At 33.4% G+C, this 26584-nt stretch overlaps 5 protein-coding genes across 7 annotated transcripts in view; 3 read left to right on the top strand and 2 right to left on the bottom strand.

Annotated features, from left to right (window-relative positions):
* The window catches only part of LOC108731683 (electron transfer flavoprotein beta subunit lysine methyltransferase), a 6077-nt gene extending 2405 nt beyond the window's left edge, over window positions 1–3672 (bottom strand). The window contains exon 1 of the mRNA XM_018462122.1: window positions 3138–3672. Coding sequence (XP_018317624.1) covers window positions 3138–3654 — 517 coding nt within the window. The 5' untranslated portion in view covers window positions 3655–3672. The remainder of the gene's footprint in view (window positions 1–3137) is intronic.
* Window positions 1–5984, top strand: part of LOC108731682 (fibropellin-3) — a 14194-nt gene extending 8210 nt beyond the window's left edge. Inside the window, exon 7 of the mRNA XM_018462121.1 lies at window positions 5797–5984. Coding sequence (XP_018317623.1) covers window positions 5797–5877 — 81 coding nt within the window. The 3' untranslated portion in view covers window positions 5878–5984. The remainder of the gene's footprint in view (window positions 1–5796) is intronic.
* A 1006-nt stretch (window positions 5985–6990) lies between these two features.
* Window positions 6991–9117, top strand: LOC108731684 (uncharacterized). Its single transcript, XM_018462123.1, has 2 exons — window positions 6991–7622; window positions 8181–9117. The coding sequence occupies exons 1-2, from the start codon at window positions 7567–7569 to the stop codon at window positions 8500–8502; spliced, it is 378 nt and encodes a 125-aa protein (XP_018317625.1). The 5' UTR covers window positions 6991–7566; the 3' UTR covers window positions 8503–9117.
* A 103-nt stretch (window positions 9118–9220) lies between these two features.
* LOC108731679 (uncharacterized) lies at window positions 9221–16309 on the top strand. 2 transcript variants are annotated; one of them, XM_018462118.1, is made up of 16 exons: window positions 9221–9301; window positions 9532–9691; window positions 9971–10110; window positions 10385–10589; window positions 10678–10839; window positions 11168–11449; window positions 11865–12113; window positions 12397–12572; window positions 12752–12901; window positions 13157–13439; window positions 13626–13835; window positions 14067–14217; window positions 14288–14510; window positions 14588–14717; window positions 14803–14926; window positions 15055–16309. In XM_018462118.1, exons 1-16 carry the CDS (start codon window positions 9273–9275, stop codon window positions 15783–15785), a joined length of 3405 nt encoding a protein of 1134 aa, XP_018317620.1. In that variant the 5' UTR covers window positions 9221–9272; the 3' UTR covers window positions 15786–16309. The 2 variants fall into 2 exon arrangements, with proteins under 2 accessions (XP_018317620.1, XP_018317619.1); XM_018462117.1 differs by lacking the exon at window positions 9221–9301 and having other exon boundaries at window positions 9459–9691.
* Window positions 16310–16372: 63 nt separating this feature from the next.
* On the bottom strand, window positions 16373–26400 carry Madm (MLF1-adaptor molecule). Of its 2 annotated transcripts, XM_018462119.1 has the most exons (11): window positions 26023–26400; window positions 23319–23408; window positions 22429–22653; window positions 22200–22330; window positions 21594–21688; window positions 19285–19368; window positions 18925–19212; window positions 18641–18800; window positions 18366–18552; window positions 18164–18283; window positions 16373–18076 (listed from the first exon to the last, which is right to left on the bottom strand). In XM_018462119.1, the coding sequence occupies exons 1-11, from the start codon at window positions 26149–26151 to the stop codon at window positions 17771–17773; spliced, it is 1815 nt and encodes a 604-aa protein (XP_018317621.1). In that variant the 5' UTR covers window positions 26152–26400; the 3' UTR covers window positions 16373–17770. The 2 variants fall into 2 exon arrangements, with proteins under 2 accessions (XP_018317621.1, XP_018317622.1); XM_018462120.1 differs by lacking the exon at window positions 23319–23408.
* Between the last annotated feature and the right edge of the window lie 184 nt (window positions 26401–26584).

Raw genomic sequence — 26584 nt, 5'->3', positions numbered from 1 at the left:
TCCAGTCTCTCGCAATCTATTAAATGTCAACATAAACACTCTTCGGTTTGGCACTCTTCTGTTTGGAAATCGTCGTGCATATTCTCGCACCGCCTTTAAAGCATTACCGTTGCAGAAACCGTATACAAAAACCATATCAGCATATTCACTATTAGAATACGTACGCGGCATATTGCAAAAGACAAAATTCATCTACTGTTAAAGGCTTTCAAAGAGCGACTGACAAATTCATAACAGAAAGTGGAAAATGTAATCAAATATGTCGGTGCTAGATATGGCAAGAAATGTAAACATTTTTTTTCGATTTCTCTGAAACGGAGCAAAAACGAGCATATGTCTATAGGACTTTTTTTCTTAGTTTTTTACTCCTCTACACGCTCCCGAAGTTTTGCCATTTAATTTGGAAACACCCTGTATAATTTTAAAAAAAGATAAGATCATTGAACTATCTTTATCATTGCGGTTGAACGGTACTCTGAATAGACAATCAAGAGAAAGTAAAATTCCTGGACATTGATACCAATATCCGTCATATTATGTCATTGAGTTTTTGTCGCTCGCGTCAATTTATTTGTTCATAGACATTGGAACGGAGACCACGCGCCTCTTTGTGTAGTATATGTATGATGTCCTTGACACCTATCGATTCGAGCCAAAGAGCATGCCAAATTAATATTATAAAATACTATACCAGCAACGAAATAATCACATTCTGCGAATTTTAAAATTCAAGAGAAATGAACGTGATATCGGAAAACCTATTCGTGATATACGTTTCCAGTTTCCACTAGAAGTTTTTTTTTCGTATCTAAAGTAAATGAAAATTTAGTAGAAAATGTTATTAATGCAACGATCTCTGTGATTTATATTTTCCTTTTATCAGATTGGATTCCAAAATACGTATTCGTGATATTAAAATTAGATTAATATGGTTTTTGGTGCAATATTATATTAATAATCTCAGTATTGCACTCTTCCTCAATAATTATATTGAAAATTTATTTCTATAATATAGATTTTAGAAAATTTATTTCGATTCTATTTCCTATGAGCGAATAACATTCAAATTTTCGTTGATCTATTGGAAAGTAAAATTTATCGGTTAACATGCTATACAGATGCAATATTGTGAATTGGCAGCCTTTCTCTGACGCACGAAAGGTAATTCCTTCCTCTTTATACCTACGTAAAAATCTGGGGGAAATCCACTTTGTGTTCCACATTCTAATTTCTTCACCTACTTGATTCTCAAGGCGCAACGTGACTTTTTTAAAGTAATATCAGTTATATAAGTTTTTCAAATTATTATTTAATTAGCAATTTTGATTTTAATTCTGAACTCTCTGAAAGAATATAATAAATGGAAACAATGCCATTGATAAATACTAATATCAGAATATCGCCAGATTTGCAGATGTTTTTTCTAATGCGCAATAATTGTGGCGTTGCGTCAAGAAATGACGATGTGTCAGCAGACTTTCGCGATAATCTACGGAAGTTCAATCAGCGAAGAAACATACGTCATAAGGGAGGATCTCCAGTGCGAATCAATCATTGATAGAAATGCTGTCGAGGGCATTAATTCTACGTACTGTGCGCAATATAAAATGCGACAATTAGTATCAGCTACTATCAGCATTATTTTGATCGTGCAAAGGCACGACAGGCACGCGAACGACGAAACGGATAGATACATTCGGATGAATTTTTTTTTAAATCATGCCCATGGAATCCGGTCTTATCAGCGTATGGATTCAAACCAATTATCTGTGTTACTGTGTACACACATCTATTCATCGGCAGATAAACTCACACAGATACGAGTGACGTCAAAGTTTTGAGTCTTCCTTTTGAATCTTTAATCACGCGTTTTCCTCTTAGCTGCTGACATTCCTCACCTCAATGGTGTAACTCGCGAGACACAATCGTTACAAGGTACTCGGGAAACTCCGTTGCGAGAGAATTCCTCAAAGACTTCTTAGAAAAGAAGAAAATTTCATAAAAACTTTATAGATACTAAAAAAAATTTGATATAAACATACAGGAAGTTCAAATTCGACATTCTATTGTACTTTTTTTTCTTGCTTTTTTTCTGCTGTAGAACAAAGAAGCACTTTGTTTAAAGTCTATTAGTTAACAAGGTTTTTGTAAAGTAATCCACTTAACATTACGCCATTGGCACGCGCTCTTGGTCTTCGCCTGAGTTGTAATTGAGACGGACCATTTCATGAACAACACGGATCCTCTTTCTCTCCTTCTTCGAATTCTGATGTTCGAAGAACTTTATTCGAAAGGAAAGTTCCCTTCGAAAATTCGACACATTTTTCGTCATTTCGAGGAAACAACAAGCAAACGCAATATCAAGTGAACACTGTTACGTTATGTAACATGATATTTATCTTGAAAGATTTACGAGTTGTTACAATCTTTTGGTGCAGTTTTGTACGATTGTTAATCAATTAAACATCTATTTATTATATAATATTTTCCAGAGGTAATTTATTTTTCTTTTTATTATTTGTTACAAAATTGTTAAGATAGTTTATTCTATAGAATTTCGAAAAATTAAAATATGTTATATCACAGGAATTGCGACATCGATGACTCTTAGATATCTCGATCATTTCACATTTTTTCAAATTAATGGATTTATCTTATTAGAACATTCTCACATATGCCATTTTTTTCACATGTATCTATCTCGATTGTGTTATCAGTTGTTATCAGTCAAGGGTATTGCAATTATAATTGAACGTCGAGCGTATGTAGCGTGTCGAGCGTGTTGTACGTACAGAAAATCTCAAATTTGCGACTTTATTTTATTTTTATACATTTTTTTAGATGACAAAAAACAAATTACATTCCTTGAACAAACATAACAAGACGATAATTATTTTGAAAGTATAATTGATGAGAAATCTAGAAACCATCTTATTAATTGCAATCTTAAGCCAAGATTATATTTTGTATTTAAGGAGAGATTTATAAATTTAATTATAGAGTTATATTTACAATAAATTTATATTTGCATATATTAAGAAGGCATTTTTTATATCAATTTTTTAGTTTTATTCAAGAATATAATCATTATATATTGCTATATATTTTCATTTAATTTAATAATCGTATATACCAACCTTTACTGATGTCATTTGCAACAATCTTACACGTTTCATTCATTAATTTCACAGCTATCGCCACAGCACCGCATCCCGCACCCAAATCCAGTATTCTTATTGTATCTTTTTTCACATTTTGTGTCATGCTGCCTAAAATTCTTTCCTTTTCTTCCAAAATGAATCTCGCAAGTACTTGACCTCCAGGCCAATAAATAGACCAAAATGGATCTTGCAATACATTTCTGGTCAAGGAATCAAATATTCCATTTGTATATTTATCATTGAATGGCTCGTGATATAAAGGACAATTCTCTGTTAGTAGGAATAATTTTAGTTCCGGAGTCAGATGATTGCAAGTCATTTCAGTGTTTTTTAAAATCACATTTGTCACGTCGTGATGATTCTGGATAAATCTTTTAAGCGAAGTTCTATGGCTATTACGCAGGTATCTCTCCCATACTTCCTTTGTGCTCTTTGAAAATTTTCGTGTGAAAAAAAGCGTCTTCAAACACATATTTCTCCCGATAATCATCATGCATCTTCTGATAATTTTCAAAACCTGAAAAAAAATTATCGATCATTCATAATGTATCATGTATAACTTCCGAGGAAGTTTAAAAATATATATATCTAGAAATCAAATCAGTTTTATAAAATCGAAGATTGGAAAAAGAAAGACAATCATTGATTACTACCGTTTTTCAATAACGACACCGATAAGTGATTATCTTTCAAGAAATATATCGCAATAATGATACGATTCACTTCACGTCCGCGATAAGATTATAAACTATGTTAAATTGTGTCTAACTCGAGGATCTTGAATACAGAAAATATTTTGTCTGTTATTTATTTCAAAAACTTCTGCAGTAAAGTATTTTCAAAATATTTCGTGTTAAACATGAATATCTTCTTATTATGCTTCAATAAGTATGCCCGTTGTGTCGACGTTGCAGTTATTCCCCAGAGAAATTTGCATTTACGCAAACAGCATTCATAACTTACGGGAGCAATGAGGAAAAGCTGTAAACGATAACAGAATGTTCCTATAATTACAAAAATAGTTCAAGTTATATATCTTATTTGAAGAAAGATATCTACTAAAAAACGACAATATATGTCCAAGATATTTTGGGATTTCCCCTCGATCTTTCACTTATAAAATATATCGTATTTATCATTTAGAGATATGAAAAAAAAACACTCGTGAAGTTTTTAATTTACCGACATTTCATTTCGTAATAAAAAATAGATTTTTAGCAATCCATTTTAGTTATGATTTACAATATTTTATAGAAAGGATTTTAATACTTTGTGGCCAATTATATAATTTCAATCGAAAAATGTCTTTAAAATCCTTGAATGATTCCATTTTAATGTCTTTTTTAAAAAAATAGTCTTCTCAGAATAAAAATATAAAAATCAGGGGGGAAACAATTTAGAATTTAAAAATATTTTGCATTCTATTGTAAATATTAATTCTAGAATGATGAAGTATCATATTTACATAATAAAACTATACACTATAAGATAATTTATTAACTTTTAAGAATAATTTCTTTTAACGTAAATATTATTTTTCCAAATTAATTACGGAAACATTCTCTGAACTGATGTAATCTTCGATATAATCTTGTTATATCACCGAAATAAGCGCGTTTGTTATGCAATACGCATTATGCATTCTCTTTCTTTCTCTCTCGTGGCAATATTAGCAGGCTCAATTATACTCGTTAACACAAAGAGGGTGACCGATGCAATAAATATGATTACGAGAGTAAACCTTCGGTTTCTGCGGTCTTTATACGACCAAAATAGAAGCAAGCGCAAGAATTCATATAACCATTTCTCTGAACTATTATTGTATAATAGAACTACATTCAGTGTTTGATTACCATATGTACCTTCCATTGTTTCTTATATCAACATCTTGTTATAATTTTATTGTTCGTGTTTATTTTTTAAGTGCTTAATGATAAACGTTTTTAAAGTTATTACATTAGTAATATGTTCTTTTATAATAGACTTAAAAGATAATCACGTAAATAACTCTCGTATATAACAATAGTTATTTACGTGATAATCTTTTTAGAAATTTTAATATACCGCACTACTACTATTATTATTTTATACTTTTATAACTTTACTATTTGAAAGTTTTATTTTATTCTGAATTATGTTATATATAATTTTTTAGGCGACAATGTGGGATTTTGCGTCACCAAAGTTAATAGCGCCATGTGATATATTTATCAGAAAGTTTCCCGATGGATTTTATTAATCCTTCGTTATCGTTAAAATTAAATGGATGATGAAACATGTGACGGAACAAAGCATGACCTGCATCATCTTCACAAAATATACATGTATATATACTATATTAATATAATGCATATAATCGATTGAGAGTAGTACGCTTGGTGAGTCTATCCAAGTCTATCGAAATGAAGTTTATTGACCGAAATAATCGCAACGGTCCGGTCAACGTGGCTGTTTCTAGTCAGGTGTGCTTGCGGATGATGAAACAAGATATTGATATTAGATACGTTTCTGATGCAAAACATACGAGTTTTCACAAGTCACGCTTATAATTCTTTTTCAAGCATACACAAAGTAATTCGCAATTATTTTAACAATTAAATTTCGAAAGTGTATTAAAAGTGTCCTGTATTTTCAGACTTTGGTTGCTCTTGCAGTGAACTTTTCAATTCTCTCGATGAACTTCGTTAGGCACGGTGTCATGACAATTTACACATGAACAACACACGTGTCAAAGATCGAAGAAGGACGTAACGATGAGATCGTTAGATAATATAAATGATGTAAAGCGTCACCTCGACCTGAACGCTGTTTCTCGTCGTCGATGGAAATTGTTTGCTCTTCTACTAAGTAATTATGTTTTCTAACACAACTGGTTCTCGGTAGATTCCGTTGAAATTTTCATCCTATTAAAAGTTTAACGCGAAGTATAATCAATAAGTATAATCACTTAAATCTGCTTGAACTACTGGAACTTTTCATTGATACATATAAAATGATACATCATTAATACATATTTATGGCTTGTTGAACCGAAATCACTGATTTTTTTCATTACAAATATTAATAATTAAAACTGTGAAGTAAAAAAGCATTAACTTTTCAGTTCTTAATATGAGGAAAAGAAATAACAATCAGTGAGTGGGTTCTGTTTTATTTCGATTATTCTTTATACCGGCATTAATGTTGCAAGTTTCGAGAACTCCGAGCCGCAATAAATATTAAGTAGAACGGGAAATTTAGATTTAACTATCTATGTTTTTATGTTTACTAAATTTATATAATTTCTTACTTATAATCGAAGCATAATAATTATGTAGAAAAATACGAAAACACGAAAGCTTATGTTTCTGATAATTTTACCTTGACCTTAGGTTCAACCGATGTTTCGACGAACCGCTTAAAACATACACAAACATGTGTAAAGAACTTAAACTACATTCATAATTATTTATCGATCTGTATGTAAATAATATGACATTCCAGTAGCTTTAAAATGAATCATGCATATGACTCTACGAATCAGCACATTCCATGTCAACATTGTGTGACATTACTGATATTTACCATAGTTAATTATCTCGGAATTTCTTGCCAAATAAAATTATTCTTTCTTTGTTCAATCAAATTTTTATTTTTAATATTCCGTCTTAATATCTGCGTATGTTATATATATATATTTTTCCTATCCGTAATATTCATATAAAAAAATTTTACAATTTATTATTAATTTATCAATTTGTCTAATATTATTATTCGTTTTTATTATTTTCTTTTTTTATTAATTCCCTTAATTCCTTTTTTCTGTTCTCAGAGAGCTTATGTTTTAGGATACGAAAGCAATGTTATTCTACTCTCTCCGAGAAATTTCGATACAGCGGATCTAACTCGATTAACGTTTCTTTATCGGACATTTTTCCTCGGATTTCCCGGTATCTCATCGCGGGTGTGTATATCGATAAAAAGCTCCGTTATGTACATACCCGAGCGACCGGCGCGACGGAATATCCGTGAAACCGTAGAGGGGACGGCCCGGACGACGGTGACGAGGTAGAGGCGTAAGCGCCGGTAGCGGGAGGACGGTCTCTATAAAAGCCGTGCCACCACCCCTTGCCAGGTCATACGTAGTCAGAACGGAAAGGAATCACGAGAGCTCTTCTACGAGAACGTTACGCGAGTGTTGCACGAGTTTGCGTCAGAAGGAATTTTAGTGAAAGCGGAAAAAGGGAAGGAAATCGCAAGGAGTGATTCAGTGGTTGGCGAGAGCTCAGCTGTAAAAACAACGCTGAAAATTCATTCGACGAACTTTACTGAGTCCACGAAGATTCTTACGTTCAGTGAAGTGTGCAAGAAAGGCGCATTGAGGATTAAACCGCCAAACGAGCAAGCATCAGAGATACCGACCGATATGACTCGTTGCCAGGAACCGCAGTCCTATCATGCACAGACCACAATGACCGACAGGTAGTTATTATTATACAAAAAAAGATATTGCATGAGATTTCCACGTGGCTTGCACGCAACACTCGAATGAGGAGTAGCACGACGGCCGTGGTTCTCTCTCAGCGGTGATAAAGAAATGCTTAGTCACGACGAGGTAATTTTGACTTATCTCCGATCTTTATTTGTTCTGATGAGAAATCTGTTGGTTTCACATTGTGCAATATAAATCCTAACTTGCACATTTCCGTATCTTTGATTTCGCAGAAATTATTTAATCGGAGATATGATTCTTAAAAGGAGTAGATTTCTTATCTTTTGACTTTGCAGAAGTTACTATCTGATGTTATCTAAAACTTAAAGAATTCATAAAAATTATCTTAGCGATTGCCGAAGTAATTTAAAAGTTACGAATGTCTTGGAATGCTTTACGTCTTCCACGTATAAGCGCGTATACAAATTAACGTCATAGATTCATGAAACTCGTTGTGGCAATTCCAAGTATTGCTCTACACTGTCGCGCCGGCTTACATAATAAGTAATAAACCGATGCGCAAATGATTGATCGAGGATGACTTACAGCGGGAAATCATCGTGGTGCGAGGCGTCTCGCTACAGTACGTCTAAAACCGTCGCGTGCGGCATGCTGCCGACCCTTCGAGAGCTGGCCTCCAGAGGATGCAACAGCCGGGGAAGCATTTGTCTGGTGCCCTTCGACATTGAGATGGACGCGGCCAGCCACCTTCAGATGACGCTACTCGAGGCTTATTGCCGGGAGATTGGAATCGAAGTGTTGAGCGTGTCCCAGGAGACGATACGACTGCACTTGTGTCCAGGAAGCACGGATCTGTCGTGCGTCCTGATAAGCGGCGACAAGTCATATTTTCCAAAGCTGCCGAAGTGAAGTACAAAGACTCGTCCTTGAGAGCTGAAACTAAAGGACCAGATTTCATGCCGGTCTTTCACAAGCCGAAGTATTTTGCTGAGGTCCCTGCGTCGGGGAGATTCTTCACGCAAAGGATGAAGAAGGGAGTTTTAACTCGGCAAGCAATGTGTCCTGTGTGTCTCACCAGCGAGGCTGCTGATAATCGACATTTTATATCGAAATATGTATAAGCGAGATATATTCAATCGTTCTCGCTATATTTTAGCTGTTTGGAAACACTTTCTGTACTTTGAATTCTTCTCTGTCCTCTTCCTCCAAAATACGAGTACTTATTTCTATTTAAATGCAGAGAGTGAAAAGGGGGGAGGGAGGCAAGTGAGGAGAATAGATCTGTTATCGTTAAAACAAAGATTATTGTATGGTCGATCGAATGGTGTTTCTTTCGGAATCACTTACTCAATGATTGTAGGATATGAAATATTAATTAGCGTATGTAACATGCATATCTATCAATTGTATACATTTGTCGTGAAAACGAATTAATCTTTGTTATATTTTACGAACATCGACAGTTGAGGTGTGTCGAAGAACAATGTAAATGTATAATATAATCGTTTGATAATATTATATGATATAAGAAAAATACAAAGCTCTCTTTTATTTCCTGTACCTATCCTTTACGCATCTTATTCTATCTCTATTTATACGAAATCGGTAATAACGTGCTTAATCCATTAAAACTTTTCTCATAGCTTGCAAAATACTTGAGGAATTCCAATATCACTTCCATGGAGGAATTAAAAATCCTGAACGTGACGTGAGTAGGTACACATTCAAGGATAAAACGTACAGTTATACGTAAAATATAAAACTGATTGCGATCTCAAATGAGTATAAATATTTTGGATCAATTATTCTCTCCCTCTTTCTTCCTAATAAATTAAGATATATTTTACTTTGAGAAGTAATTTAAAAAAATATACTCTAAGCGCGCGCGAAGAATATCTTTTGTATGCTCAGTCACTGTTTTACTGTTTCCTTTAACAGACCAACGGCCGAAGTTACTTTTCATTTTTTCGGGAATTCCGACGATGGAGATAAAATCCGCGAATCTCTCAATCGACTCGTACAACGTCGACGTCTCAGTGAAATTGCATTGGAATCTACACACTTTACCTTTCAGCAAAAACCCGCGCTTAAGTTACAGGTAATTTATTGCAATTTACATAAATGTATGATGTAACATCGCGTATTTGAATATTATTGCAAAAGCAAAACAAAATGGTATACATAAAATATATACGTATAATACATACAATACAATTAAAATTTAAAGGCATTCTCTGCCTCTCTAATTTTTCTGAAAAAAAAAGGATATTTGAATTGGAATTAAAATAGTTAAAATTTAGATAATAAAATTAACATTTTTGAGAATGCGATTAATTGCTACATAATTTAAAAAATTCTAAAAATTATCGCGTTTTAGAGTCTGCGTATTAATCAAGTGAACGATGAGGTTCACTTGGGAGAACAAATCGTCTTGTCGTGCGCTGCTCAAGGAAGTTACAGCATAAGTTTCACTTGGTACAAAGATGGCATGTTGGTGAACACGAGTAAAGCTATCAGGTAACCGAACTGTCGACATTTCGGAGTTTACATTACAATATCGTAAAGCAACAATTAATTAAAGTAACAATGTTAAAATATATAATTTGTATGTATTTCATTCTTTACAAGGAAGTAAGGTTTTCTCAGCTTATCAATCAGCACACACAATATTAAAAAAATATTTTTAAAATATTTATTTAATGTAAAAATATTAAATGTTTATAAAGTGTTTATAAAGTGTTTTTTAAATATTGTGTGCTGTTTAAGTTACTCATTCGCTTTGCTATTTTAGAGAAATTTGGATTAATCATTTGCCGAATGATGGATCGGATTTATACACATCAATATTGACGATCGAGAAGGCGAACCTGCTCGATGCCGGTCAGTACACGTGTCAGGTAGTTGACTGGGGTGTGCAGCAATGCAAAAGTATCTACATCGAGGTCAGGGATGAGCCGGACGTGAAGGTGGTGCCGATGAGCGCCTCTATAGAGAAAGTAAACCGCAAATAGATTCGTTCATTACAAATAATTAAAATTTAAAACAAAAAGACATGTATTAATATTGCCAGACGTTTTTTCGCAGGGCAACGATATACAACTAACATGTATGACTCCCAACATGCGTAACATCGGGATCGGCTTCGGTTGGACGAAAAATCGCGCCTTGCTCAAATTAGAACCCGGTCGAGCAGTTTGGGAGGATCTGTATCCAGCTGGTAGCATTCTGAAGATCACTAATACTCAGGTACAAGCGCCATGTACATTGATTTCTTTATTCAATTAAATATTGGAGTTCAATGTAGAATAACATAGTCTCTTTTTTTAAATTAAAATTAAAATTACCTTACAAGGAACATCATGAAAGTGTCCCCATTCGATTTTGTGCTCACCCTTTAATATATTGTTGTCTAGATCAAAATGAAGGACATATATTTTTTTATACGCGCCCATTTTTATTTTTAGAGGGAGATTTTATTTGAAACACTTTTAGATAAAATTAAAAAATATATTAAAGAATATTAGTGGGTATATTTGATAGATCTATTTAATACAAAGTAGGTTTGGCATTTTAGAAATCGGCGATTTACACCTGCAATGTAGCGCATAAGTCTATGTCCGTGCGAGTTGAAGTCATGAATCGAACTCTGATACCGATATGCTTTAAAGAGCAGTCCTGGGGTTTGCAATGGCCAGACACTGCACCAGGATCAGAGGCGCTGCTAGAATGCCCCCGATATTTCGTAGGTCGACGAGTGTCCAGGCTCTGCTCGATGAAAGACGCTACTACACCCGAATGGCAAATACCGGATTTCTCATCCTGCTTATATGAGCCGTTGATTTTACCATATAACAATGTGAGTATTTTATTCTTTTTATACTTTATAATTGATTTGTCTCGTAAGAAACTTATTTAGAATCAATTAAAATAACTTGATGTTTTTAATAAAATAATATAAAATGTATGAAATACATCTTTAAAATAAATACATAAATTGTGATAAAACAAATTAGAGAATGTACGTAAGAATTAAAAGGCCGTTGCAATATTTTGTAATATTTGATTATTAATTAGGTTTTAACATTTATTATTGAATACGTGATAGAAATTTAAAAGTAGTTTATATGTTTTGATATAAAATAAAAGGAAATTAGTAAAAATGTTCGCATTTTAATTCACGATCAAAGTTGACTAGTTTGATTTGCTACACTTGATTAAAGATCCAAATTTATTATCAAAGTAATAAGTTGCAAAATCGATCTAATTTGCAGTTTCGAAGTCTGACATTGGGTTATCAAAAAATCATGAGTTCGGATACGATCCTCGCCTTTTGGGAGCTCTTGCGCAAACGTGCATTACCGCTTTATCCTGGCGAAGGCGATCGTATAATAAGTATGTTGTCTGAAATCGAACGATATCAGCACAATATCGATCCACAGGATGCATACAACTCTGCGGAGGCTTTGAGTCACATAATAAATCGCATATTGAGCGATGAATATTCGATCTTGAGTCAAGAGGTAAAGACAATGTAAATATAATGTAAGAAAAAAGTTTAATTTTCAGTAAGATTCAAATAACAATGTTTTTTTTTGCTTAATTTTAAACATAAAGCTGTTATTTTAAAAATTGTCCTGGCTGCAGAGTACCTCGTTATTTCGTAATACAGTCTTGTTAAAAAAAATAACAGTTGTTCATCCAGAGAATTTACAAAAAGTATTTACTTAAATCTGTTTCATATCCAAAACTCTCCTTTCCCCTACTTATAACAAAATTACAAACTTCCAAATCATCTGTTTTTAGAAACTATCAGTGTTACTTCAACTCACGCAACGCAATTTAATTCACTGGTCCAAACAGCTGAAAGATATGCATAAACATCTATCTCTATCATCTATGGTTATAGATATTCAGCAACTACAATCTCAGAGTGGAGACAGTATAACGCATTCTCTTCAAATACCTTCGGCCGATTATATGTAATTATTTTTATTAATATCTATTATTCATAATAGATTTTCTCTTTTTAGAGATCTCCTTCCAAAATAATATATCCTTTTACTTATTTATATACTTATTTATATACGTTTAAAATTATGTTCAAACTAGCTTCCACATTTTTATATAAATTTTTATATAAATTATTTATTTGTGGCAGATATCCTGATTGGTACGAAGATAAAGTAGCTATACGATTATGGAAAAAGAAGCAGCGTAATATAAAGTCTAATAACACATTTACTGGAATCGTTATCGTATACAAAAACATGTCGCGCTTTATACCAACAGCATATATTAAGGAACTCGAGTAAGTTGATTTATTTTGAAAAAAATCGAACAAAAGGCAAGAATAAGCTTACCTATTTTTATGAATTCGAAAATTTATTTAAGTTAATAAAACCAAAATTAATAAATAAAAAAATTATATATATTATATATATATAAAGAGAAAATTAAATTAATTGAAGATTAAAATTAAATTAAATTTTCTTAATTTTAAGATTAATTTTTTCAATTTATTAAAAAATATTCAAATTTAAATATAATAATTTTATCATCATAGTGATGGCACGGATCTAGAGTTTCGCATTAATTCTCGAGCGATTGCCGTCGCAGTTCCCACTTTTGGTATCGATAAATATAACAAGATATGGGTTGATCTGCAAATCCGGCATTTACAAAATCAGACAAGTTCTTGGAATACGTCATGCGGCCTAATAGATAACACTGGATCGTGGGATCTCGATACTTGCATAGCAAACACAGTATCCGGCGATGTAGTAACGCATTGTTTGTGCCCTACTACGGGGACAATAGCTGTTTTCTTGACAACTCACGCAGTAAAAGTAAATATAGCTTCATTTAAGAAAAGCTACCGTTTTAACATTTCGTGTTATTCTATCACTTATAGAATGCATATCCTAGAATTCTTATGTATGATGGAGTTCATTATGTAATCTACACAAAATTTTCCATATGATGAACAAAGAACTACATTTTATCGTTATTTATCAATTTCTTGAACGTTATAGGTAGTACTGGCGAAAACAGAACAAACCACGTTCATTATAATATTCGGATGCAGCAGTTGCCTTGTTCAGTGCTTGTTATCTGCTCTGATACTAGGTACTTTTTGGAGAAAACACAAAAGCTGGCTGAATTTTCTAAAACTCCAATGTTGCGGCGCACTAATAGGTGCAATGGCTATCTTCATTTACGCCGTCCATACTAATCTTCCAGAGGTAATCATGTCTTCGTTTATAAAAAAAATTTAGAACATTAACTCTATAATTTAAGTCTATTTAAAATATGATGTTCTATCATGAAGTAAATCTTATATAAATTATAAAATTGTTATATGAATCTTGAACTTAATACAAACACTTCGTTTTGAATATAACTGCATATTTGAGAATCTTATAAATTATAATCTAATCCAATTTAATATCCTCACTGATTTCTCCCTGTTTCAGTCATCTTACTCGCTCGTGGCGATAGGATTAGAGGCATTCCTCCTCGTGGGCATGTCTGCGCCTATTTCCGAGGCTCTAATAGTATATGCCGAGCTCACGCAAATTCGACCGAGCCAACATCTTCAGCCTACAGTGATCGCTGTAATAACTGGTATGACCTTTAAACCCAGAGCTTTTGAGACGCGTATCGTCAAGCATCACTTTTAATCGCTGTTTCTTAGGTGTTCCAATCTTAGCTGTATTTGCAACTGAATTAACGCATAAGAGTACGGGATGGAGACACGAATCCTGGTGGCTCATATATGGCAGTGGTGTCTATAACATATTTGTCAGCTGCGCCACGATGATGTTTTTAGTATTCATACTACTGTATATGGGGGTGCTCCACAAAGTTCACACATTAGTGGAGGAGAATGTGATGAAGAGAGAAGCTATAGAAACAAGGTACATAGATGCATCAGAATATTTCGTAAAATTTGACGACTTTTTTTACAAGTCATTCAATCTTTTTTCCGTTGCAGAATACGAATATTGCACCGCGCGGCTATCGTCATATGCGGCATCATTGCTATGGAGGCATCCTCTATTTTCTACATAAATTCATCATCTGTAATTTTTCACTACGTATTTGCGTCCTTATCTTTCGCTCTGGTAAGTTTCTTCACAAAGAATACTTATATTGGTTAAATAATAATAATAAATATATTAAAATTATTCGCTAATTATTGATGCGCAGGGCTTCAGTATAATAATCGTATACATCGTTAATGGCGAGAATGCAATTATCGGACCAATGTTGCGAAGAATCAGATGGAAACGTCGCAATGTGAACGATGAATACACATCTGAACCCATTAAAGGTATCGTGATGTGAACTTATTGACGTGCATTATGACATCAAAAGCAAATTTTGTGATAAATTATTGTAAAAAAAAAAACGCCAAAACTTGATTTACAAAATACTAATACTATTCATATTATTCATTAGTGTGCTCGAAAGCTGATGCTGAGGTGGAAAACGATTCAGCTACTCCCCCGACATCGTCTTCAATTGCCGGCGAGCCGTATAGAGAGGCACGAGGCATCGCCGCGGGTAGCATAGATATGCGTGAATTTGTGTCTGAGTCTTCATCTGCCTACGCCAAGTCCTCCGTCCCCGCGACTAGATTCCTGCCTGAGATCCGAATAGATCATTCAGATAATATCGATCTTGAGAACTACAATACGAGTCCGCGAAAGTATCAGGAGGTGTTCGTCGACTCGGCGTTCTCCGCACGTAGCTGTGCCAATGATGTAGTGGCCTACGGTGTTAATGAGCGCAACAGCTTCCGTGGCGACGTATCGGGCAAGTATCGTGGCGACGGTAAGACCTTCCTGCCAACGGCGAGCGTGTCCCCCGAGTCCTCGGCCAAGGTCCTCTGCAGTGCCGATGTGGAGTCGCGATTAGGCGCGATGCCAGACGTCACGTTGGCTGTGAAAAGTGACGTCGAACTGTCATCGCGTACAAGCGTGGAACTGAAGAGCCGGGAACACGTGGTGAGCGCCATGCCGGACATCGCCAACACGAGTGAGCGCAAGCAGCCTGACGGCGAGGAGAAGACGCCGGAGATCGTGGTAACGACAGGTGGCTGCGACAATGCAACCAGCGGTATGCTAGATCGTATCTCTCACGATCTTGACTATCTGCTTAATCGCACGCACGCCAAAGAAGGAGCTTGAAATCTGCCAAGATCGTGAAAAAGTATACACGTAAAAAGTGCAAATATAAATTGTTAAATTTGTACAAAACGGATTTCACCAGAAATTTCCACATAAATAAGTGAATCGCAGGTCATTTCGTGTATCGTAGTTTATTTAGGATAATATTCATCAATATTGTGTTTTTGCTATGTAATGGGAAGTCAACGTGATAACGCGATGAACGTATTGGGAGCTGCAAACCAAAGTCTAAAGTACATATACATATAATCCCTTCTTATTTCTTATATTCTCGTATATTCTGCACCAGAACGCTAATTGTAATTAATCGTTGATCACGAATCGGCGATAGTCGTAAAAGAAAATTCGATGCGACAAGTGATCATCATCGCACTCCATCCATCAGAACTTACTTTAAATATAATCTCGAAATTTTCATGCTCTATTATAAACATTTATATTCACGTCCATTGTATATCATGAGGAGACTTTATTGTCCCTCATAATAAATAAATAGAATACTAAAGAATAAAATGTACTGCGTAAAAATTCGATTTATGTATAATTATTGTATAGATTTTCAGAAGGTGAGAGTATTCAATTGAGCGTTTCCGAGTTAAAGTATTTATTTATCACTGTCATCGTACAGCCCTTTCATAATATCCACGAGTCAGTCGTCGCGCTTTTTTTCGTCGTTTATAATTTGTATTATAAAGCTATACACATTCAATTTAGTTTGATAATCTACTTACATACTTAAGATCGAAGTTTATGTTGTAGGTAATAGGTACCTCTAGTAGAGTTAGTCGTTTACTTAATGAGAAATGCTTCACTGAAATTGATTCGACCGAGGTATGAAATTGGAGCGGTATTTCTCTTGGCCAAGCACGTGTTATAAATGCAAAAGACGTAATAAGATCTGTGTTAGTCTGTTAGCACTCGAATATACCTATATGACTAGTTTTCTGTGTTTTAACAGATTTTTCTTAAAAATATAAAATATTTACAAGGATTTTCGGCTAATTTTATCGAGATTTAATCTTGGTTTAATCACATCAATAATACCCAAGTATAGAGCAGGGCCGTGGCTTTATCCGATTACTACCAAATTACGCTATTGAGCCAGTATTACATCTCTTACAATCTTGCCTACAGAACTAAAAGTAAAATGAACAAGCACGCTACTATACTTTCTCTCGCGAATATTTATATTCGCTCACTTTTTTTTTACAGACTTTACAATAGACTGAGTATTTTGACAAAAATAATAAATGTGTTAAGAGATCGAAAGTTTTGTCCGAAAGAAAAAAAATTAAGAATCCATACAATATTTAAATATTATGGATTTTATAATAGCTGTACAATGAAGAGATAGTCTTTTTTTCTTACGCATAATTGAATTATTCTTGTTGATTTGCACGCACAAAATAAATTTTATGGTATATGTTGTCATGATGAAAAGCATGATATACAATTTCGGCGTATTAATTTTCGTGTTTTGTAATTCTAAGAGATGTTATGAGAAACATGATACATAACGAACTTTCGTAACTGTATCCCGATAGGTAGATTACGACAGGTAAGTATCAAATCGTACGTAGCTTCGTATAAATATGAATCAATATCCAGCAGACCTCTAACTATCCTCTTAATTATACAATCACAAGTATTTGGTCTTTTTACATTAGATTTATACATTCTTTGTCGCATACCTATATAATGATATAACAGGTAAGACCTGTATAACGTAAAAACTCTATAGAATATAGAGGACCAACGAAATTTGAACGGAAGTATTACTTCAAGAGCCTAAATACGAAAGTAAATATACTAAGCAGTTCCTAATTTGCAGTCATATTCAGCTTAGAGGTGTAGCCACGGCACCCTCCCATTTTTACTTCCATTCCTCTTCATTCTGTTTACTTAAATATAAAAATACATAGCCAGTCTATACATAAAGCGTGCAAAGTGGCACAGTGAACTGAGTTATCAGACGTCCTGGATGGTTAACTACCGCTCTCGCTGATTGTCGGCGGTTCTGCATCATCATGAAGTTTACTCGTTTTGTTACTTGACACAGGTATACCTGAGGTTTTTGGCAGCAGGTTAGTTGCATTATCACTATTGGATGTTGTGGCGTTGCACACGGAATTGTCAAAGTGTTGCAGACATGGAAATTCCGAACCAGGCAGCAATAAAGTAGTTTGAGTAGGAAGATTAGTTAATGATACCATTCCTGGCATCACTATTTGCTTGTTGAAGTATCTCCTCAATGCCTCTTCAATTAAATTGGCTATTTTATCACGATCGTTCTGCAACATAAGTAAGCATCTTGCTAAAGCAAACTAAGCTTTCGCAAAACGGGATTGCTCATTGGCGATATGAGCGAGATAATTTACCTCATTAATAAATCCAAAATGTACAAGTTCCTGTGCGAGAAGCATTGAGGTGTCCATTTGGCTCACAGGACACGTCAATTGCCTATTCATTTTGTCATCCATTCGCAACAATATTGTCATCTGAATAAAATAATATACCGATTTAATAATATACCGATTACTTCATAGGTTATCTCGCTAAAATGTTCTATGGACCACTCACAAGTAATTCACTACTATCTTCTCTAGGCTTAACATTACACATCATATTAACTACTCTTCGAGACTCCACGTCCACGGGCTCGGGTGTAACCGATTTAACCGATTCTGTCACTTCGGGCGATATCGCCCTCGGTCGGACAGGCGGAGGTAATTTCGCCATAAATGCAGTCAATGGATATATTCCGTACCTGGCAATGTAAAATCACTCTGGTTACCAATTTATCCGACATAAGACACAAAATCCAGGTCGATGTATCTCACGACTGAGATACTCACTTTACATCTTCAACAAATTTTTCTAATTTCTCCGTAACAGGAATATCACTTAAACGAATTTGTTGCGGAGGTATGCCTTGATACTTTATTTCGGCGACTACAGTATCTGGTCCATATAGCCTTTGTAACACTTCGTCTGTGATTGTTTCCGAAATGTTAGCTATAAAAAATTTCAACGTTATGTGTTATTTATAATCGTAATCATTATAAGTATCTTTAATTATCCCAGCTATTCTAAAATAAAAATTAAATAGCATATAAATTATACATTTGCTTCAACTTACTAGCTGAGTTGACCAAGGCGTGTGCTGCAAGCAGCTTGAGAGAATGTACTTCGAACAGAACGTGATGAAATAGCAGCTCTCTCGCACTCGGTCTACTAAGCGGGTCCACCTGAAGACATTTACGAATAAAATCTTTTTGTTGAACATCATCTAAAGATTCTATTGTCTTCTGGATGTTCTCTTCGGTAACAATTGTACCCGTATCACCGTTTCCCTGAATTTCCAACGCAGCCATCTCCAAAGCACACATCCCGAACGAATAAATATCAATGGCAGGTGTAACGGAATCTTAAAAGAAATAACAAGTAGTTAAAAAATATTTTAAAATATAATCCATGTATGCATAAACAATGCACTTACTTCCATATTCTGGGGCCACAAAATGCATATTCTTCATGTTTGTTCTACAAGTCTTGATGTGATGATGAATTGCGTCCGGGGCTACTGTAATTAGAAAAAGATCATTGCCACTTTCACAAACTGCTCCATTCCAAGAAAAACGTCAACATAAAAATGACATATTAATGTGAACGTATTCGACAATGTGTTAGAGTTGGTAGGGCAGCCACCAGACAGAATTATGTAGGTGTTACATATGTAAACAAAAAATATATATTCCTGTAGACATTATAAACAATAGACACAATGGACATCAATAGTTTTAAATATATAATATTTACTACGCATTCCGTATGTTTGCTGCCAAGATGAATGACTAAACCTCTCTAGAAAAATTGTGTTTCAGCTGAAAATTTATCCTAAAAGTAACTTGAGCCCTCGTATAATTAATAGTTTTCACATGTATAAATGTAAAAGTGTCTCTGAAAAGAGAAGTATGTTCCTTGGATGATCAGATGTACAAATAAAACGTAATTATTTCGTAAAAAAAAAAACCATATATTTTTCTGTTGATTGCACAGTTCTGCTAGAAAGAACCACTTTTGTTGAGTCGGAAGAAATATAAATTTGGAAAGTAAAATCCCTTAATTAAGAATTATAGAGCATATGAACAAAAAGCTATGTATTAAAATATAATGAAAATGCGTGCGCTAGTGATTGTGAGAAGAACAAAGAGGCGCGGAAGACACTTTGCCCTTCTTAGTTAAATACAATTAATAACCAGAACAAGATAAATAGTGCAACATAGTGGCACTAACATAATAAAAATAAATTTTAATTATTTGTACATTTAATGGAGCTACTTAATAATTAGTATAGGAGTTGTTTACCTCTCTATGCCTAATTTACTTAGCTGGCAATAGTTGATGACAATCTGCCAAATGATTTTTTCTTGAAATTCATCACCTTTGACAATAACATCAATTGACCAATAACGCCAGACACCGACGTTGGTGGACTTATCCTCTGGATGGATGAAAGTACGATTTGTACTTCCTCTCTCTTCAAAGGCTTTGCTGTGTTTTTTTCATTATCTAGATTAGCCTATTTGCTACAATTAAAAATGAGGACTCAAGTTACTCCTAATATGAAAAGGCAATTTAACACAATCTTTCTAATGGACTCATGTTACTAACATCATATAAAATTACAGGAAAACGCGTGTTATAATAGAGTATTAATATCTATAAATAATTCTTCAAATACCATTTAAATTAAATTCAGTATAATTGCATTCATTCCTATATAATCAATTCGGACATGTATTCATACATTCACATGAATATATATATATGTATGTATATACATATATATGTATATACATACATATAAAAGAATGTTATTTACGCTAAAAAAAATTTAACTATTTACAAATGATTAATAAATATCATGTTTGATATATGTATCCCTGTTAAATACATTATAATAATATTGTTTTAAAAATATTCAATTTGATGATACTGTCTTACAATTATAATTATTTAAAACAAATAATTATTTGGTAAGACTGAGCATACATATTTATGTAAATAAATATTTCCGTGATGTTTGTGTGCCAAAATCATTAGAGAACCACCTATGTGAACCACACACAATGATGAATCATATTATTTGTCATGTTTTCAGTCAGGAACTGAGTCATATAATTATTATTTATTTCAGCTGAGTAATGAGTAAATAAAAGGTACATATATATGTTTATGTATTGTATACAATACGACAGACTTCTGAAAACATCTACTTCACTTTTGTATGTATGGACGCTAAAAAAACAGATTCGAACTTAGAATACATATGATAAATTGAGCAAAAAAATATTGACGTATTATTTCTTGCTCATTTAAATGAGTAAAATATGCCTCCTAAGATTTAAGTCTTGACATCCTATATAAACACAAAAAAGAGAGAGAGAACTAGTAAGAACATAACTGCTACTGTCTTTGTCTCATCTCAAAAAATCACGGCATAAGATTTGCCGTTTTTTTGTGACAGATGGAAAATTACGACAAAATAGAAATATAAGCTTCTGACAACCCTGTGAATGAGAAGATGAAAATACCTCATACATATATGTATGTAATCTCATCTTGTTACGTATTAATTACTTTCGTTCAGAAAATAATGATCCTATCGTATGATGATCTGTGTTTACCATACACAAATTCAGACAAGCTATCTGATTTTGTTTAAATATAAAATGATTTCTATACACAATATATATTCAATGTAGAGAAAATTCTATTTCTTTTTTCATAAAAAAAAGTACTTACCTGAACCAATTTTTACAAGTCCGTTATGTTGGATAAATATAGTGTCACAAGTAAGATTCCCATGTATAATAGGAGGTGAACAGGAATGCAAATAACTGAAACATTTCAAATGCAACATAAGTCGAGAATAGAAGTTGTATAGTACGTATTACATGTGTATATTGTATATACACAGAGTATCTTGAAATTCGTTGTAATATCATTACAGCGTAAAACTTAAGTAAAATGTGAAAGTTCTCGTGAAAAATTAAGTAATAAAAGTGTAAGCCATTTTTCTCCATGAAGTAATTTTTTAATTAAGTATGAACCTTCAAAGTTTGACTAATCATAAGCGTTGGTTAAAGAATCATTTGTCCATGAGACGTGCGTACAATGATAATTGATACTAAACAAAACATTGCCGCTGCATGCACATTATCACACGACTTTTTAACCAACGCTTACGATTAATCAAACTTTAAATGTTTATACTTAAAAAAACTTACGGGAAAAAATGGCTTACACTTTTATTACTTAATTTTTACGAAGTTTCACGCTGTAATAATATTACCTTCGAATTTCGGGACACCCTATATACACATTTATATATTGTACATATTGCTATACCTGAGTGCAGAAAGTATTTGCGTACACCACCGTTTCCACGCTTGTAGAGGCAACCTTTTTACATTACGTTTCGTTCGTTTTAGGAACTGTTTCAGAGACCCGGATGACATATATTCCGTTATAAATATAACCTGAAAAATAATATAAAAGAAATATTAATAAAAAATATGCAAATTTTGTATTATATAGGCGCAACGAAAATTGTAATACGTATAGGTAGTTTACTTACTCGGGGTTTGTCATTATGGGTATCTGTCCAATACCTATGAAATTTAACAATGTTAGGGTGCTCCAATTGGGTGAGGTTCTCAAAAACAAGTTGTATCTTTTCTTCCTGAGCCTTGAAGTTTTTTCTTTCCGAAAATTGCACTTCATTCCATACCACTTCAACACCTTCTTCTGTATCCATCGCCAAATAGGCACAGTCAATTCCTGGAACATCTCTTTGTTCCACCTATAAACAAGCATTAGTTTATGTATATATAATCTATATATTTCTGTAATTACTTGAACAAAAAGTAAAAAATTATGAAAAATACATTTATTACAAAAACATATAGTGCGATATAATATTGTTAGTAATCACTGTTATGTAGTCAATATATTTAATTATACTCGAGTTTATGGCTATTTATTCAAGTATTCCATTATTTCGGATATTGTTTAAATATTTGACGTAAATACATAAATACATTGTCAAAACGCTTTGTAAATACATGCTACAGACTGTGACTGAGCAGATTTATTCAATGCAATCTATGACTCTATATATAGTATAATGGATTGTATTACCGTAATCATCCATTTTAAGTGTACTTAAAGTGGTGTTGAAATGATTTCAACGCCTATTTACTATTACATGAATGTGACCTTGTGAAGAATTTGAGGAGGGGAGATAATTCAGAAGAGGGTTTGCCACACTGTAGACATTAACGATAATAATTGGACTTGTTCGGACTTGTCGGACTTGTTCATAATAGTATAATGCATGTAAATTGTTGTTGTCTCCATACAAATTAGTGGAGTATAATTCTGTGCAAAATATTTTAAAGAAATAACTCAACGCAAGTACAATAAAACATAGGAATTATCCTGCCTGCTGCTTTGCAACGTACGTACTTCCATTGTATCAGTAACTTCGTTTTCTGTTCCTCGTGTAGATCCGAAGCTAGAACCCTCAGCTAACGTTGATTTGGAACCTACATATACCTGAATAGGCACATTTCCCACAATTAATAAAAAATATACTAAATAGATATAAAGATTTATCTCTATGCACACATAAATATACATATAGAAGATAATATCTTTATTAATCTATTTCATAAAAGCCATTATTTTTCACAAAATACAAAAAGCTAAAATCACAATGCTTACTTTACAAAATATACACATTGATAACTCAAAAGAATTAATGATAAATTACAAATTTTAATCATTATAAAATATAGAAGTACACATGGCAATAAATAACTTAAAAAAACTTAATAAAATTATTTGTAATAAAAAATATGTTCTAGTTTCTATTATTAAAATAATATGATGGTGCAAAATCGATGAAACAAATATTTCCACAAAATATGATCAATAATTATATTGGAATAAATAGTCCAAGTACAAAAAGAAAATTTGGGTAACTATTAGAATAAATTATATAACGAAGCATAAAATCTTTACTTAACGTCGTTAAGACGATAAAGATTGTTTTATTTCTAAGCAGAGAAGCTGCGTGCGAGGTAAGCATGATCAAAATAATTTCATTGATTTATACCTTCGATAACAGAACGTCAGCAGTCTATTTTTAGGGCAAAATATGAATGAACCTAATATTGGTTAGACATTTGTGCCAAGAATGTGAGTTAAGATACAGATGAAGTATACTAAATAATATGAGAAGCACAATAGTCTAAAGGAGATATTTCATGCAAAAGCAATTCTCTATAATCCAAAACCTTTTGAACCAGCTGGATACATATAACCATCTGTATAAATGCAACATGAAACGAATTATGCTAATATTTATTATAACGCGAACAAAGACATATTAAATAAATTTATATTAATAAAAATAAGAGACATTCATAAATTAAGATATAAAGAAACATAAATAAGATGTGAATCTCTACTTTGATATTTTGATACATTTAAATATATTTACAAATTTAATTATATAATTATAGTAATTGCATTATGTTAGATAGTGTATGTAAAGATAATAAAATAATTTTAAAGATACATAAACAAAAACATATTATTTTAGATATTAATATGTAAGAGACAATCATAAATTAAGACCTCTATTTTTTGTAACTCTTAATGACACCAACACTGTTATAGAATAAAGACATAGAGAAACCTAAGACATAGAGAAACACGAATAAGATGTAAATGAGTTTTTACTTTGATATTTTGATACGTCCAAATATTTTACAAGTCATAGTGCAATATCTATAATCTAGTATATAATTATAGTTACGTACAGTATGCCGTAGAGATAATGATCTCGAAAGTACATAAGTAAAAATATAATATTTTAGGTGATGTGTAACATGTAAATTATCATAATTTAGAAGTAGAAATCTAAAGCCTATTCTGTAATTGCGTAAGCGTAATTGTAATTGGATGTAATTGTAAAGCCTAATCTACAATTATTTAAATATAGTTATAAGTGGTTGTAATTGTAAGAATTCTCTAATTACAATTGGATATTCTCTTTGTATTCAACTGTAATCAGTTAATTCTTACAAGTACAACCACTTACTACAATTTATGCAATTGTAGATCGGGCTTAAAGTTCATTTTACATTTGTAGATGTGGTTGTAAATAGTTGTAACTATAAGAATTGATCAATTACAATCGAATGTGAGAAGAATATTCAACTACACTGAAAAAAATTGCTAAATCTGAGTAAATATTTTTTTGAATAGTTTAAGTGTGAACATTTATTTAAAATAAATAAATATTTGCTTAATAAAAGAAAATGATACTTAAATCAAATTAATGGTTCTTGTATGAATGTTCTTGTATCGAAATATATGTTTACATTTAGTAAATATTTACTTGGAACTATTAAAAAAATATTTACCTAAATTTATTTTTTTTTCTGTGTATGATAGGTCAATTCTTACAACTACAATAACTTATGACTATGCAATTGTAGAATGAGCTTAAAAAAATATAGGAATATACTACACTTTTAAACCGCTCAGCTAAATAATTAGTTAACATTAATATAAATATAACAATATTACAAATCAACTTTATTGATCACAATCATGTTTCAACATCAACAGGTGTGTTAGGGCAATTAAAATCTGTATTATCACTCCTAATAAGTCATTGTTATAATAAATAGAAACCAAAAGTTTGAAAAATATCTAAAAGATATCTGAAAGAATAGAATCTTCCAGAAATCTTCAGGTTTGTTTGCGTCGCTTGCAATTTTTGCACCTAGAACCGTTGCTTTCTCTCTTTTCAACGTCCGATTCTACCCATATTCATCTCGTTTTAAGTGTAAAAAATTTTCATTGTGAGAAACTTCAAAAGAAATTTCGAGAATTTTCGAAAGAAATCTCGAACAACGCAAACAGACCTTTTACACCATCCTTCAGTCCTCTGGCAAGCTGCAGCGAAAAGCATAGGCTCGAAATAGAAAACAATCCATCCAACAATCCATCTAACACCACAGATACAAAATGGAAAATAGTCGAACATGTAAAAGTCTACCTCAGTGGAGTAGTTATCAGCAGAAGAGAATGAGCGAAGGAAAGGGGGAAACAAAAGATAGAGCGTACGTTTGAAGAGGTCGTAGAAACATGTTACCTCTTCCCGGCGCTTAAGCCACCGCCCGCACGGGCTCTCTTCCAGGATCTCGCTCTCATCCTCCGAGTCTTCACCACTTTCCCGCGGTGACTTGTGCTCTGGGTCCGTGCTGGAGCGGCTCCCGGGCATCACACACGCTTGCGATTAGTTAGAGAGGCAGCAGCGAACAGCAGGCCAAACTCATCGGTGACGATCTCCAGTGCGGTGCACTCTTCCTAGTCTCGCATCGGGCGACTCGCCACGACAACGACCGGCGACGTACTGGCTCGTGGGATGAGCGGATGTACACGGAGAGCAGCGGCGGTAGCAGCGTCGGTGTCGTCGATGTCGGCTACGGCAGCAGCAACAGCAGCAGTCAACAGCAGCAGCAGCAGCAGCAGCGGCGACGACGACAATGACGACAACAGTGACGACGACGACGACGACAACGACGACGACGGCGGTGACGATAATGGCAATAACAACAATAATAACAATAACAAAGTCGCGTTACTCGTGCGTAACAACGCGTAGGTAGGGTACTACGTGTCCCTGGCTCGCACTGCACTCACAAGTGACACAT

This window comes from Mycetomoellerius zeteki, unplaced genomic scaffold, assembly GCF_001594055.1.
Source record: "Mycetomoellerius zeteki isolate Tzet28-1 unplaced genomic scaffold, Tzet1.0 scaffold135, whole genome shotgun sequence".
In the NCBI taxonomy this organism is placed as follows: Eukaryota; Metazoa; Arthropoda; class Insecta; order Hymenoptera; family Formicidae; genus Mycetomoellerius; species Mycetomoellerius zeteki.
This window is presented reverse-complemented; position numbering and strand designations above follow the sequence as displayed.